The 17,544-nt window shown below is 31.7% G+C and overlaps 1 protein-coding gene across 1 annotated transcript in view; it reads left to right on the top strand.

The window, feature by feature from the left end:
- Positions 1 to 575: 575 nt before the first annotated feature.
- LOC140434507 (pancreatic triacylglycerol lipase-like) overlaps positions 576 to 17,544 on the top strand; it is a 118,670-nt gene continuing 101,701 nt past the window's right edge. The window contains exon 1 of the mRNA XM_072522829.1: positions 576 to 832. Coding sequence (XP_072378930.1) covers positions 637 to 832 — 196 coding nt within the window. The 5' untranslated portion in view covers positions 576 to 636. The remainder of the gene's footprint in view (positions 833 to 17,544) is intronic.

Genomic DNA, 17,544 nt, shown 5'->3' with positions numbered 1-17,544 from the left:
ATCTAAAAAAATGAAAAGGAACTTCTCATACCAAATTAGGAAAATAGCTAGTTTATTACACTTTTAGTGCATCTTTGTAAAAAATTAATATAATATAATATAATAAACTAAACTATAAACAAATAAATAGCTACCCGTAATAAATGACCATTTGACAGTGATTTATTTCAATAACAGATTAAGTTTAGTAGATTGTAAGTAATCAGTAATGAAGAATAAAAGTAAGAGGGCATAAATATCAACACTTAGTAGTGGAGGAACAGGCAGAACTTCGAACGAGTAGATCTTCAGTCTGCCACGCTTCCTTTGTCACAAATAATTAAAAAGAAGATAGCAAAAATGTATAATAAAATTCATGCAATGCATTTGTACTTTATATTTGTTTGAAATTAAGAGCGATGATTATTATACGATATATTACAAGACGGTAAATAAGACCAAATGAAAAAAATACACATTTATCGCCCAGTTTAAGAATATTTTTCGGCGTCTTATTTACCAACATATATACCATGAAAAGTGAAAGTGGAAGGAGGAGTATTCTTTTTCTACCGGCACGCAAACATGAACTGCATTCAGATGCACACGCGAATCAACACGGAATTAAGTGTGTGAATAAAAAAGTTAAACGTCTACATGAATATGAGGCTTTTACAAAGTGTTGTGATTTTAATTTTATTGGAGAGTGTAACTTGGGGACAGCATTGGTCTAAAGCGCGACTACGACGACAACAACAAATGCTGCAGTTAAGGACCGCTTTGAACTTGAAAAATAGGATAAAGGAAAAAATAGAGCACTATCGAGAAAGAAATACGCAGTCTATTTGTTACGGTTAGTAGAAGTGTTATTTTGATATGTATAAAATTTTATAGAGAGGTTAAAATAACAAGCTTTTTTAAGAATTGATGGACTAGGCCGACTCTTTATAAAATTTATTTCAAATTAAAAAATGATCAATTATAAATTACTAGTGATTTTGCCCGTGATTATACAAGGGGGGTCCAATTAATTGAATCTACAATCACTCCACTTAATTTTTTCTGTCTTCCTTCTATTTAAGGCTAGACGACAACAGAATAATATTTTAATCTATTGTACAACTTTCATAACAAATAAGTCACTTTTGGAGAGTCGCTGAACTTTTTGCGTAAACTCGTCTTATAAAATCGACCTACGTATAAAACCAGCGTAATTCTAGTTTGGCAATGTATTGTTGGGAAAGCTCGAGTTTTGTATTATATTTTTTACCGATTACCAAATTCGCAGCCAATTTTTTAGGATCAAAAAAATTTTCAAAAGAATTAAAAATTAAATTTTAAATAATAAAATTCTTGTATGAAAGGGCGGTCTTTTCACCTCCCTTTTCAGGTTTCTTCTCAGGTTTTTCCATAACACTAAAATATTATATAAGGTTAGCTCAAAACATATTCAACTTCAAAAATTTCAGTAATGTCTTCATTTAGCAATTCATCTTCAAAAGTATGTTAATTTTGATCTCTCGCTAGGTTATACTGTAGAATGTTGCTGTAAATTAAAACGGCTAAATCTTTTCAACCTTACAGCTACTTTCACTGGATGAAATTGTACCTAAACCTTCTCTTCCATACGTAAAAAGTTATGTTGCATATCTGATTCTAACATGAAATTAAATCTTTTAATATCCATGTCTGTAACCTATACTAAACAACAATATTTAGGTTATATTTTTAATTTCGCGATAACCTACAACATAATAACGAACTACAATAGACACAATTTATTTCCAGATAACTTTTTATTCAGTACTTTATTTGACAAATAAATATTTTATATGTCACATAATTTTAATTTATTTTATCTGTGAGTTTATCTGTTTAGATTTCTTTCTTAGGTGACGCTAGAATTTTAAATCTAAACTAATATAAAACTTTAATTATTTTGTGTAAAATTCTACCGTAAAAATATTATTAAAATGAATTATTAATTATATTAATATGTAATTAATACAGTATTATTAATTAAACTTATCGTTTCAATAACAAAATACGATTGAAATGTCAAATGGTGGTAGTTCAGATTTCTTTCTTAGATGGCGTCGTTGTCGTTACCTTACTGGACAAACGGTGTTACTTGTCATCACAGCCTTTTATATAGATAGATACTTAATTCAGTTAGGTAATTCTATTCCATATTTTTTTATTTTCAGAAATAATTTTTAAAAATGTTTTGTTTAAAAAACGCATATCTTAAGTAAAACATTTAACTGTAAAGATATTTAGGGAATACAAATTTATAATTTTATCACTCTTTAGGGGAATACAAATTTATAATTTTATCACTCCTTTAATAAGTAGTCCCAGCCGTTAGAGATTTGACTTCTAAAAACCATACGAACAAGCTGAATTTTCACTCCTACCCCTGGGTTTCGACTTAAACCCCCCACTCGTAGAAGAGAAAACGATAAAAAATTATTTAGCAAAAATTTGTACCCCGTAAAAAATGTTTCAAATGAAAAATGTAGCTGAGATAATTTTCACAAAAATGTTTCAAATGAAAAATGTAGCTGAGATAATTTTCAACAAAAATGTTTATTAGCACTTTTTGTATAAAATTAACCGTTCCCTCAGGAATAACGCTTGAAGCAACCGGCGATTTTGAATGTCAGTTACGCGCGCGAAATCAATTTTAAATAAAATTTGTATCAACTCGCCGGTAAAGATTCGATATCTTTTGATCAGAGTATCTTGTCGACCAAAAATTAAAATTGTTTTTAAAGACGAATAGTGCAGCCTTTGTACGCATTTTTGAATTTTGTCGCAAATAGTCGGCTTTTATAAAAATGTTTTTTGTGAATTTGTGAAAAGTAAATTTTTTACAATTCTCATAGAATCATAAACTGTGTCCGCTTCCATTGACCGATCGCAGTGGAATTTCCACTTCTAGAGCATAATCTTTACAACTTACGACATGAAATTTCGATTTTAAGTTTGGGCAACAAATATAAGTCATTTGAAATACACCTAACAAAGTCTGCATTTAAACTTTCACATTACAAACGATCGCACGTCAGAGAATAAGCTTTCATGAGTACAGTATTTTCTAAAATTTGCAATTAAAGCTGTCTAGATTCCAAAAATATCATAATTAAATCAAATCATCATATCTAGGACACATAATGCGCCATAGGGAATTTGAACAGCTCCAGGTAATATTAGAGGGCAAGATTAAAGGTAAAAGGGGCATAGGACGAAAGGAAAAATTCTTGGCTACGAAACATCAGAGATTGGACCCAAACAAGAGGAAATGAATTAATTCTACAAGCCCAGAGAAAAATTTGCCTATTGATCGCCAACCTCAACAGAGAAGGCACTTAGGAGGAGGGAGGAGTTTCCAAAAACGTCGTGTAATCGGAAAAGAAGCAGTTTTAGTTGTTTTCAATTGTTTGTGATGTGAAAGTTTAAATTCAGCGTTTTTTTTTAGGCATATTACAAATATCTCAAATTTGTTGCCAAAAGTCAAAACAGAAATTTCATGCTACAAGTTGTGAAGATTAAGTTCATAGTGACCGGTCAATAGAAATGATAAATTTTATGTCTCATAACAATCATAAAAAAGTGCAAAAATCTCGCAACGTTTATTTATTTAACATCTTTTATGGAAAACTGAACTTTATTCGCGGCAACATGCCAAAATTATATACGAAACCTTCAGACTCTTTGTTTTTAAAACACATTTTGATTTTTGTCAATCGAACAGTTTTTATCAAAAGATATCGGATTTTTACCGTCGACTTAATACAAATTTGATTTAAAATTGATTTCGCTTGCGTAACTGACATTAAAAATCGCCGATCTCTTAAGGCGTTGTTTCTGAGAGAACGATTAATTCTACACAAAAAGTGGCAATAAAAATTTTGGTAAAAAATAATCCCGGCTACATTTTTATTTAAAAGATTTGTTCTACAGAGTAGAATTCTTGGTAAATCGATTTTCTCCGTTTCTTTCTTACGAGGGGAGTCTTAGGGGGAACCGGGGGTAGTCTGTGGTAAACTTTTTTGCATATTTGTTAGCGTCCCAAAATTATATTATCAGCAAAATTCACGTTATTGACAAGGTCCTTCATCTTCATCTGAATTAGCTTTTGGTTCTATATTGTTCTCCAGTGCTATATTAATTGCTACAGATCATTTCTCGCAGGCATCCAGCCACATCTGCAGCTCCCATTTAATACTTTCTTGGCTACGAATATTGGAAATATTTTTGTCTTCAGCTGAATAATTAAGTGTTTTTTTTAAGGTACTATCTCTTATATTACGCAACTAGGATGATATATTAAAAATATTTTTAAACGCAAAAGCCCATCTGCATTAATACAGTGAAACAAACTTATCCTTTTTATAAAGGAACACTTTGTAAATTTTTACATTTTTGGACACATCTAATGTAATTTTCATTAATTTCGTAGCAAAATTAACACTCTGTAGAATTGTAGAGTTGTATTGTATTGAAGTTTATGTATACAGGGTTGATCGAAACTCAGAATGAGTATTTTCTTAAATAGAACACCCTATGTTTTATTATTGTAACGAAATGTTATTTTATGATACTTTATTATTTATTAAGCATTCATTATGCTTAACTGCTTTGATTTGTGAGTAATTCATCATTTTTTGAGCCAAAAATGTTTCCTCTTCTTATTCCTCAGCTTTTACCTTTTCAGGAGTCGCTGTTCTTTACTCTTCGACGCTACTTATTTCTGTCCATCGCACCTTTTTCAACTAAACCTTTCTCTCTTTAGTCTTCTGCCACGCAGTCCTGTCATCTTCTCCTCGGTTTTTCTCTACCTCTTCTTCCATCAACATCTAACAGCTCTATCCTTCGTCCCACATAGTTTTCATTTCTACGTTTGACATGTCCAAACCATTGCAGTATTTGTTATTGAATATTTTTTGATACTGTAGTCACCCCAGCTCTTTCCCTAATCAAGTCGTTCGTGATCCTGTCGCTTCTAGTCTTACCCAACATCCACCTTAACATTTATATTTCAGCAGCCTCCACCTTATTTTACTGAATCGTCATTATAGGCACACTTCACTGCCATACACCAACGCACACTCTTGTATATTGTTGCTTTCGGTTGTTCCCCGATTTTTTGATTACAAAATATCCCGCTCACTCGCTTCTAGTTAAATCAACCTGTGGGCAATTTCTTGATCCTGGGGCTCATTTTCCGTTAAGCCTCCTGTAGAAGCCAAAGAATTTAAGTTCTCCTACTTTTCCTAGTTTTTCTTTGGCCTCCTCCCTGGCATAACTGTTTTTCTCCTATCGATGTCTCTCACCTTAATCTTCGCTCTACGATTCTCTCCCAAATTTGCATTGTGTGTGACATTAACTTTATCCGTTTATAGTTCCTACAGTCCTTAATATCCCCTTTATCTTTATACAATGATGCCGTCACACTCTCTCTCCATGCATTGGACAGTCTTTCTTCCACATTAATTACCAAAGATTAATTGCAACAAAAATTAGGTGGAATTTTATCAGGTTGACCTTAAAAACATTCAATCAAAAATAATTTAAAAAAAATACATAATCATCTAGACTGATTCTTAATTTGTTATTATTGGATAAGATATCAAAATACCTAAGTAGTTAAAATTGTTGGTGTGTAAAATATTATTCAAAACTCAATATTCTAGCTAGCTGGCTATGACGTTGTCACTAAACTTGCTTAAAAGTTTAATATTGGACAGGGAAAATTGGAAGGGAAAATGCACATTCTTTTAAAATTAGTGGTCGTAGTGGAGAAAGAATTTAAAAACCAACGTGATCATAAAATGTTTGGGCTAAAATTCCTGGAAATTATGTCATAGGACACTTCTATTTCAAGGATCACGTAAACAGAAAAATGTATCTACATTTTTTGGACAACGAATTGCCGGAATTATTTTAGTAGTACCGTTGAACATACGTGGAAAAATGTGGATATGGAAGGAAAGGGGTGAGAAGATGGCTTCCATAATCTCTAGAGTCAAACAAGCTAGATATTTTTTTCTGGGACTAAATAAAATATAAGCTGAATAAAGGACCAGCTACAACTAAAGAAGATATAAATGAGAGAATTAGAAATGAATTTATGAGATTAAACAGAAATGTATTAATTATTGTCTCTTTTGAACATCCTTTGCAATTATGTATTGACGTCGACGGACGCCTTTTTGAACATTTATTAAAAATACAACGATTTTTTTGTAATTTTTGTTAAGTGAATATTTTGTTTTACATTTCATTTTATTTGTATATTAAACGTCACTTCACTTTTAACTACCAAGGTATTTTAACATTTTATGATTTCCTATTTCAGAAACAGACAACTCAAAAAAACTAATTTAAAACACGTAAATTTTAATTTTTGAATATCCATCAATTGCTATATATATGCCACATCACTAGAAATTCTAAATTCAAATTATAAAATTGAAAAAAAAAAACGTCAAAAAACTGTCAAAGTGTTTAGACGCATTTCAAAGTTTCTCTTAAAACTTTAAATATTTAAACGATTATTTCTTCAGTTCTGAACGTTTTTACTTACAAAGTGAATCTAAGTGATTTTTTTCACCACAAGTATAAAATCTGTGAGTACAAATGTTTATTTAATCTAAATAATTAACATTTAAGTTAAATCCACGTAAACAAGAATCAATTTTTGGTTATAAAGCAACAACTTTTTACTGCTACCGTTTATCAGTTCTGATATCGAGGAAACAGGACTCAGAGTTATCGATGATAATAATCAAAAATGGATAATTTTCCGCCTCTTGGGGCCCCTGAACAAGAACTGGAGCAACGTTCATCAAATACAAATATAAAACAATCTTTTGCAACTGTCACAAATCAAAATGTACTTAAATTTCCATCCAAAACACAAGCAATATTTTTTCCTGCGCTGGAAAATACAAAGTTGGAAGACTATCTATTTGCAGTTGGTGATTTAATTCATCCAAAAAATATTATTTTCTCCTCTAGAATGTCAAGTGGTCGAATTTGCATTTATCTAACAAGCGAAACTTTGTTAACCATTTTCTACAAATTAACTAAGGGATAATTACTGTAAACCACCAAAAAATTCAGGCTCGTAAATTAATGTCACCAAATGAAAGATTATTAATATCAAATGTTTGTCCTTCAATCCCACATTTAATTATTGCAAATGCACTTTCTAATTTGGGATTATCTTTGGTAATCCCAATAGATTTTTTAAACATTGGTAGGTACATCAAATCCTAATTACAAACACATTTTCAGTTTCAGAAGTCTTTTATTTCTCCCCCACTCTCATCAATACCCAACTCAATAATTGTGAATTACGAAATAACATCATATCGTATATTTCTTGTAATGGAGAAGGATCTATGTACTAATTGCAGGCAAGCGGGACATTCGGCTGAAAATTGCCCAACTACTAAGGAAACTGATCTAGGGAAACTACTTCAACTGATCCAATAGACAATGAATACATTCCCCTAACGCAAAAAAAATATCTTCCTCGGCTCCTACACTATCAACTAAACGGGATATCCATATTTTATCATCTACTCATGTTACAGAAAGCAATAATTTCCAACAAATGTCCGACGATCCTCCCTCAAACAAACGAAATCGCTCTGAAATTATAACCCCTCCACCAAATGATACTCCAGTAAATAACCCCTTTCCAAACCCTAAATTAAAAAAGCAAAAGTCTTCAATCACAGGCATAGGAACCATTAAAGTAACTGACAATATAAAAAATTCAGCTAGACGAATATATGAAGATACTTCAGTAAATCATTCAATATCTTATGAAACATTAGTAGATATACTGGAAAATGCTCATGGTACCCCTGACTCAGTAAGCTTAATAAAAACTTATACAAATGATCTAGAAAACCTATTGAAACTATTAAATCAACTACATGAAAATTTATCAAATAGGAAATCAAAAAATAGATGCACTAGACTTCGAAACAAAATACTTAAATCCATACAATCAGAAACTAACACCGAATCAGATAATGAAATTGTATAAGGTATATTATAATGGCTTTCTCAATTATCCAGTGGAACTTACGAGGGTATTACACTCGCCTTGAGATATTACAACAAATGATTAAAAAACTTAATCCATCCATACTTTGTTTACAGGAAACTCATTTTAAAAATACTAAACTTCATAATTTAAAACACTTCACATGCACATATAAAAATAGAGAAAATGTAGACCATGCTAGTGGTGGCGTAGCAATTTACACTCATTCATCCATCGATGTAGAAATTCTTAAAATCAATGAACAACTTGAAGCAGTCGCAATTACTATCAAAGAGCCTTTAAAAATGAACATATGTAATACATACATTCCACCTACACAAAACCCAAGCACTAATGAAATCTCAGATTTGATTAAACAAATACCTTCACCTCGTCTAATAGTTGGTGATTTTAATGAACATAATTACATATGGGGATCAAATAAAATTACTCCATTACGTCGTAGAATCTAAATAATGTTGGACAATTTTCAGTTAAACCTACTAAACGATGGAAGAAATATTCATTTTGACATTTCTACTGGTAAATCCTCTGCCATACACCTTTCAATAGGTGATCCAGCATTATCAGTTACCTTATATTGGGATGTACTTTCTGATTTAAATGATAATGACCACTTTCCGACTGTAATAACGAATCCTGACAGTATACAATACTCTTGTAATGTTGAATTCCAAACAATTAAATTCGTCAGTCCCTTGGTGGAATTCTGAATGTCAAAAAGCTATTAAACTTTCAAAAACAGCAATAATCGATTCAGGAAATATAATATACTTGAAAATTAAATTAGAATTCAAACGACTAAAAGCACGAGCTAGATTCATCATTAAAAGAAGTAAACATGAATCATGGAAAAAGTTTGTTTCAGAATTAAATTCTTCTACACCAATTAATAAAGTGTGGCAAATGGTACGAAAGATATCCGGGAAAAATATCCCAAACCACATTAACTTCTTAGAAGAAAAACAAAAAATATACACGTTCCGTCACTTAATATTGCCTTACAGACATCATACTTACATTCCATAAATGTACTAAATAAACTGTAAAACTCTAAATTGTACAACGCCAATGACCCTATGAGGTTGAGGCATAAATAAATTAAAAAAAATTATAAAATTATTTTTTTAATTCATCCAATTTTTTATAGTAATTAATAAAATATTTCTTTATTTGTAGATAAAATTGAAATACATAAAAAATTTACTTAAACCTACTTAACTTAATTAACAATATTAAGTTCAACGTAGCGCTTTCGACGTAGCGATTGTAACATTTGACTGCTATTTTTCTCCTTGGCCTTTCTTATGCTTCTCCTACGCTGCGACCTTCAGACTTCAATTTTATTTGGCTAATTGGCCTGTAATTAGACAGTAAGAGTCAAACTTGATAATCTGCCTAATCTATAGATGTCCTTTACTATTTCTGAATGTATTTAGGATATAATATATAATTATTATAGATATATTATATCTATAATAATAAGAATAATTTCCTTTTAGGCAAATACAATTTGTATAGGATTAGTCAAAAACGTTAAAACAAGATCTAAAACTTAAACTACAAAATATGAGGAGTACAAACAAAAGTAATAACACGAAACATAGCAACGAGTGAAATATTAGACAATACTTATATAAATACTTATTAATTATTTAAATTTTCCTGTACTGAATAAAATATGTTATAGTTTATTTTTATGAACGAGAGAGTAATTAGCATAATTTTAACTGGTACCTCCGACCACTCCAGGGGCGTGCTCAAGATTAATTGAAAAATTACTTTGAATAATTGTAAAAAATAAATGAATTATTTCAGTGTTATAAAGTGTTATGTGTATGTAAACAAAAGTGAACTCTTTTATCACACACTATATTAGAACTGACTAGCCTACATTAAAAAGGGTTTTAAAAAATTCACATTTTTTTTAATTTTTAAAAATTAAAAAGAGAAAAAGTGTTTTTAAAACCGTCTAAGGTATGTTAAATAGATGAATAAAAATATTAATATAAAACTTACAGCTACTTGTTACAAATCCAAATCAGATTCAGAAGATGAACTTTCAGAACCAAGATTTATAATAACTGGCTCGATCATTTTATCAGTAATATTGTCCAGCTTCCACATTTTTTCCCCTTCTTTAATAGTGTGATTTACTGCCTTTTCCCAGTTTTCAGGTTTTACATTATTTACGGCCTCCAAAAACAACTGTTTAACATCATGAATTTTAAAAGTGGTATTTTTTCTTGAAACTTCACTCTTTATCTGTGCCCATAAGAGTTCAATCGGGTTTAATTCACAATGATATGGTGGGGATCTAAGTACTGTCATTCCACGATTTTAGGCAATTTCATCAATTTCGTATTTTTTAAATTTTTCTTTATGAAGGGCACACAACGAATAAAGTTCCTTTCTTATAGATCCGGGATGGTACGTAATATTTTTTGAACTCAGCCAATTCTGCAAGTCTTTTTTTAATCACTTGGTTGTGGGCAGTCCTTCTATAAGTCTGGAGTGATAACTTGCATTATCCATTACTATTACACAGTTCTTAGGAAGAAGATCTATCATTTGTTCGAACCATTCTTGAAAGACATCAGCGTTCATGTCTTCATGGTAGTCACCGGTACGAGTTGATTCAAAAGTTAATAAACCACCTTCAACAAAACCGTCCGAACTGCCAATGTGTACTATTATCAGCCTGCGTCCCTTTCCTGATGGTGGGTTTAAACCAGTAGATAAGTTATTTACAAAAGCGTGCCTTTGACTTGTAACAGTTTCATCCTGCCAAAATTTATTTGGTGTATGACCCTCGTTGATCCATGTTTCATCAAGATAAAATATTTTTCTTTTCTGGTTTCTCATTTCCTTTATGGTTCTTAGAAAATGTCTTCTCCATATGACAATATCGCTTCTTTCTAATAAAATAGACTTTCTGGGATTCTTTTTCCAGCGGAAGCCTATTTCTTATAAAAGTTTCCATAACGTACTTCGACTCATTTCTGGGTAATCCTTATCATCTCGAACTGAGACAAGAACTTTATCCAATGTTGGAAATTCTTGTCTAAAGAAGAATTCATGCACTTTCCGTCGAAGTCCTTCTTTAAAATGATATTCTATTTGAAATTTTGGTTTCCCTGGAGCATTACGTGGCATTTGAAAACTACCACATTTCTCTTCTTTAATAACTCTGTAAATCGTAGATTTCCCAACACCAAGTGTACTGCTTCAACGGTCTCATCAACACTTTCACATAAACGTTTGTCTGTAAATGATTTAAAACAATTAATATTAATGTTTTTTCATTAACTGTTAGAGGACCAATTTTTCGGGCGTTTACACGGCACTTCCAAATTTTCCATAACACTAGTATACACAATAAACTGCACCTTGCAACTGAAGTACCTACTTTCAGTGAACTGTTAAGAATTTTGAATACGCCACTTGGACCTTTCTATATACAAAATGGAAAAACCCACTATCACATTTTCTGTGGAATAAGTTTAGAAGGTAATTATTTAGTCAATTACTGTCGTAGATTCCTGAATTAAAGAATTAAATGTTTGATTGTTGAAACCCTTACTTCGTGGAATGCACTCATTTCAATAAAATAAAACGTTTTATTTTATCTAAAGAATTAAACTTTATTTTGCAAATAGGTAGGTACTTATTAAACTTTTATTGGTTATATATAACCTATAATATAAACATCTTACATTTCTTGCAAATTCATTAGTACCTGTTAACCTCCATCACTCCGACACTGGCAACCTTATTTAGGGATTAGTAACCCTCACAACTATTGTATTCTATTCTGCTCCAACCTTTATACCTGGTGGTCATAGTCAATTTAAAATTGTTTTCCTATATACTTCTGTAAACTTGTTGACAAATATCTGTTTTTCATTGAGTCACCCGTATCAACAGTTAGGGATTTGCATACATAATTTATTGTTTTATTACTCTCTCATACATAAAAATACACTATAGGGTATTACCAAATGGTAACTTATTTTAAATCCTTGACCGTTTCAGGAGAATAAAATAATATATTATCTTTATTTTAAATATTAAATCTATATTAATCCTGAACTACTAGCGTGGACTAGTCACTTATAGTGACTCTAATAACAGTGATACTGACAGTGAAAATGAATACTCGGATCACGACACAGATTAAAAAATTGCGTCTAATAATGCAACAAATTTTTACTATGGACGGAAGAGATATAAGTGGGCTAAATCTGCACCAGCACCATTAAAAACTCGCGTACACAACATTATTACACACCTTCCTGGTCTTCGTGGACCTGCCTTAAAAACAATACCATCCACTTGAATCTTGGTAATTTTTTATAACTTCTGAAATGGTTGTAGTACACAAATAAAAAAATTACCGAGCTCAGTGTGAATTATGGTGACACCTGTACATTTGTCGATCGTCTAAACTAAGGTAAACTTAAAGCTTTTTTGGATCTTTTATACATTTCAGGTGTACTAAAGTCTAATCATGAGAATATCCATTTATTATTTTCAACAAGTGTTTAAGTAGGCCAATTTTTCGTGCTACAATGTCAAAAGAACGCTTTTTATTTCTTCTCACAGCAATAAGATTTATTAATAATGAAATAAGAGAGCTAAAGAAGGCCAATGGAGATCGACTTGCAGCAGTGTTCTATTTAATTAACTGTTTCGTATTTAACTGTATAGCAAACTACACCTGTTCCGAATATGTTCAGCAAAGAACCAACCAGATGTAAAATATAAATCGATGGCATCAGTATTGAACAAGTAATGGAAACAAAATACCTTGGAATTACACTCTCCAGCTATGGAGACCTGGACAAAAAAGTGAGAGATCAAGTACATAATGCAAATAGACTGGCATGATGCCTTATAACACTATATGGCGAAACAGATACATTAACACTCAGATGAAGTCAAGAATTTATAAAGCTAGTATAAAACCAATAATGATATATGCCTTAGAAACAAGACCCGACACAGTCACAACACAAAGGCGAACTGGAAACGGCAGAGATGAGAGTACTGAGAAGAATTACATGAAATACGCTGAGAGATAGAAAAAAAAACATTAGAAGAAAATTTAACGTACAGTGTATAAATGAATTGACACAAAGTAGAAAAAAAGAATGTTATAGAAGAGATAAGTCACCAATCGGCAGAAGAAGTATCGGAAGACCGCGCAAAAGATGGCGTGACAACCTTCCATAGAGATATTAATCCGCCAATGAACAAACAGAATTGCTTATAAAGAGGACGAAGAAGAAGATGAATTTTATTGATGATTCTCAAAATAAAACTATTTAAACAATAATCGTAATATTAACTTATACAACTGGTTTAATTTGTATTTTTTATTAAACTGTATTATATTTTTTGTTTATAGGAAGAGTCAATACATGTTTGGTTTACTTAAGGATCGTTTTATTTCTTGTCAGCAAGCAAGCAAGCAATTTGATTAAACCCAGCCTGTGAGAAATGTTTACCCCTAAGAATTACGTTCGGGTGTAACAATTCATTGGAGCGAGGTGTGTTAACTCGAGTAAAAACAGGAGTCACCCCACCGCGCTCCAATGCTCCAGACCATAACTTTCCCCCCTATAGCACTCTGATACACAACTATTAGCCAAATGCTCTTCATGTGGAGGTCCTGGGTAAAAGAACCCCAACATGGTTTCCTAACCGATTGAAAAACTCAGGACAGCGCATTGTCGCTATGATCCTGTTATCATGATGTGGCTTATCCGCGAACTAAAATTGCTTACTTGGGCCTCAAGTCTCCGCTCTGAGCCTAGGCTCAGTTCGGCGACTTGGTACTCAAGGGGTTGGGCCCTACGTGCCCGGGTTTTGGGGTTTTTGTTAATTTTTTTTGGTGGCTTGCGCCGGTTTTTGTTAGTATTTTTTAAATTTTTTTGGTGGCCGAAGCCGGTTTTTTGTGTTTTTTTTGTGATTTTTTTTGTAGGTGGCCCTGAAACAAAAAATCAGAATTAGTGTAAAGTCTATACTATGACATTGAAAAATATATAAATATAAAACAATATAACAATATAGATTTTATCTTCTTTAGGCAACCGGGCCCACTTTATGTTTGGCGATAGTCCTTGAGTGTTTTGAGCTACGAACTGTCTTCTAAGTGCGTTGTTGTTATTTTGAAGTATTTTCTCTCTAGTGTTTTATTTTCTCTCTAGTGTTTTATTTTCTCTCTGGTACTTTTCTTGTCTGTTTCGAAAATATAACATTCTTAGCCGAGGGGTAGTTCGTTGGAATGGACCGGAGCCCATTTTTACACCTGTTTTGGTCAAGAGAACTCCTACTCACTCTGCTACCTGACAGGGTACAGTTAGCCGGGCATACCCTGTGTCATCCCTTTTTCTTGCTATTATAAAATTAGTGGTATAATATAGATACATGTGTTATAATACCGTATTTTTGGTTAATAGATTACAATATTTATCTAAATCTAAATCGCAAAAATTATGGAATTTCAAAGAATGAAAGTATTGCTATCGATTTACATTCCCTATTGTAAAGATAAAATCAATAAATTGTTTTGCATGGTATGAACTAAATACGTAGTAACGGATATATTCTAACATTAATTCTAAATGTATTAATTATGTACTGTAATTTCATAACGTATATGAAAGTATAGTATTAGTTGATTATATGCGTAACGAATTGATCGTTTTTAAAAATGCATTTTTGTGATAAAATCTATTTAATGACCTCTTGGTTTAAAACTTTCCCCTAATTTACTCTACAAACTGAAAAACGTTTTCACAACACATAAAGAACTTGAAGTTCATTTTATTATTTTGTATTAAACATAACACATTAACTACTAAAGATATTATTATAACTTGGAACTGAGTTGTTTGAACTGATCTCTTAAAAATGGACAAATAAAAATTTCGTGCGAGTATTTATTGGTTCACCAATTAAAGTGTTTAATCATTTTCTTGTAAATGTAAAATCAGTTTTGGCTGTTGATCAGCTTTGACTATAACGCTCCGTTAGAAACCACAAACAAAACTTTGCTAGTGGAAACCGACATGGAAGAACAAAGTTGTTTCGTAGATAGTTTTACCTTTTTCTTAAGTAAGAACTAATTTTGGAATAATGTAGATGCAGGAGATTACTAACTAGCTTTTTATTTTGGACATTGTGTAAATATTTAGAACTTTGTTTTACGTTTTGGATTAGTGAACTGTTTGTGCGCCAAGCAAGTAATTAGATAATTAATTAATTGAACTTATTTAAATGATGCAATTATGATTTTATCACATTATTTAATTCTCTTATCTCAGGGTTATATTTGTGCTTCAATATCTATGCTTTACATATGATAGGTAAGGTCCAAAGAATACCGGAATAATAAAAACATATATGATACAACATTATATATTGAAATAAAATTCACACTCAAATATCTTCAACAAAAAATATCTCATATAATGATTATCAAAATTGTTGTTCTAAATCTCCTGATCAAAATATTTCTATCTTTTCTAAAGCAATTAAAAAAACTTTGTTAATAAAGAAAAACTGACGAATGGTAAAAAACTATCTCTCTGATGATGAGTTGTTCAAATCCTTGTTCCTTGTAGCCTACACTATCTATTCTTAGCAGTTCCCTAGGTAATCAGCAATCTTACAACAAATTATTGCGAGCCTCTCGTCTTTAATGATCTCCTTCAAATGCACGTATCGTTCAAAAGATACTAGGCTCTTCTTCTCTCGATATACTGAATCTCTTGTTCTGGCCTGAACAGTGGCTCTTGGAATATATAAGTAGAAAAGTATAACTTACAATATTTTACTGGATCAGCTTCCGTCAGATACACTTACTCCAAGAAAACTCACAAACATTCACTTCTAATGCTTACTATCACTTGGGAACCACCAGAGAACAACGACCGTTCACCTTGCACCCTTGGAAAACAACTGATTATCTTTTCTCCCTCAAAAATCTAGCTAAACGCTCATTCCTACATACCTATCCCACTTTTTTCAATCTCCTCCAATCAGAGTTCGTCACACTTATCCCCATCTACCATTTAGATAACAAACAACAATTTTACCTGCAATTATAAATTTCCTAAAAACTATTAACATGCTAATCGGTTTCTACAAATTCTTAAGAACTAATGGAGAATTATAATTTCTAAATATTCTATTCTATTGTCTTATTCACTGTACAAGTCCATTTGGAAAACCCGCTCGCATTGTTCATGACTTCAATTAAGCTCACTCACGTCACTTGAATATATTTTACAAAGAAAATAATTTATGCATATCTTAAATTTTGTTTACTACAGGTCATCCAGGATAATGGATTTTCATTTCTTCGAAATAACTTTTATAGTTTATTAGTTAAATTACTTGAATTACTATATTTTGTACTTTGAAATATATTAAGAGCAAACCAATATTATTTTCAATTTTACATAGCATAACAATATATATATATATATATATATATATATATATATATATATATATATATATATATATAATATATTCAAGCACAAATTAGTTAAACTATTTACGTCTGAATCGCAATCAATACAACAATATAACAGTTATTTCAGTATCTCTACTTCGTCAGCCGTTCGAGCTGATTCCGAGATTTAAACAGAAAAGTCCAACTAATGCTTCCAAAATCTTCCCACTTTCAGTGGTTCGATCACAAATATTCCACCTATTTTGGTGAAGAAGAACTCAACAATTTAATATGGTTTTCGAAATCTGCAAATATTGGTAGCTTTTAGCAAAAGCTTGGCTATTGCTCTGATGAAATCTGCCCTTGAGCACAGTGTGAGACAAAGTAGAGATACTGAAATAACTGTTATATTGTTATATTGATTCCGATTCAGACGTAAGAATTTGACTAATTTGTGCTCCAATGCCATAATATATGGCTTTTATTTTACCAGAGCAATAGAAAGCTTTATCCGGTATCCAACCCGGGCGGAAAGTTGGGTCGGAAACTGACGAGAGCGGGTGAACTGGTCCTCCAGGTTAAAGGTTGGGCGTAGGGTTAACACCCCGACACCGTAAAAAACAGCATATTACGAGAATTCAAGGTAAAGTTTCCGGGCTGAAATATAGACGACGACTCGGCGCGAAAAAGGACAATCATGTAGGATTATTCTCGTGGAATTTAAGATCTCTATACAGGCCAGGAGCCTTGCAGTCTCTCATTAATAGTGTAGAAGTATATAAGAGCGATATAATTGCACTTCAGGAAGTGAGATGGTTGGGAAATAAAACATTAGAGAAGAAGAATTATACGATATATTAAAGCTGTCATCCAACGGAATACAAATTAGGAACGGGATTCATAGTCAATAAAAGAGTAAAGCACCTTATAATAGACTTCCAACCTCTCCACGAAAGATTATACACACTAAGAATCAGAGGTAAATTCTTTCAATATTCAATAATAAATG

The sequence above is a fragment of the Diabrotica undecimpunctata genome, chromosome 2 (genome assembly GCF_040954645.1).
Source record: "Diabrotica undecimpunctata isolate CICGRU chromosome 2, icDiaUnde3, whole genome shotgun sequence".
In the NCBI taxonomy this organism is placed as follows: Eukaryota; Metazoa; Arthropoda; class Insecta; order Coleoptera; family Chrysomelidae; genus Diabrotica; species Diabrotica undecimpunctata.
The sequence above is the reverse complement of the archived record's forward strand: the minus strand, read 5'-3'. Positions and strand labels throughout refer to the sequence as shown.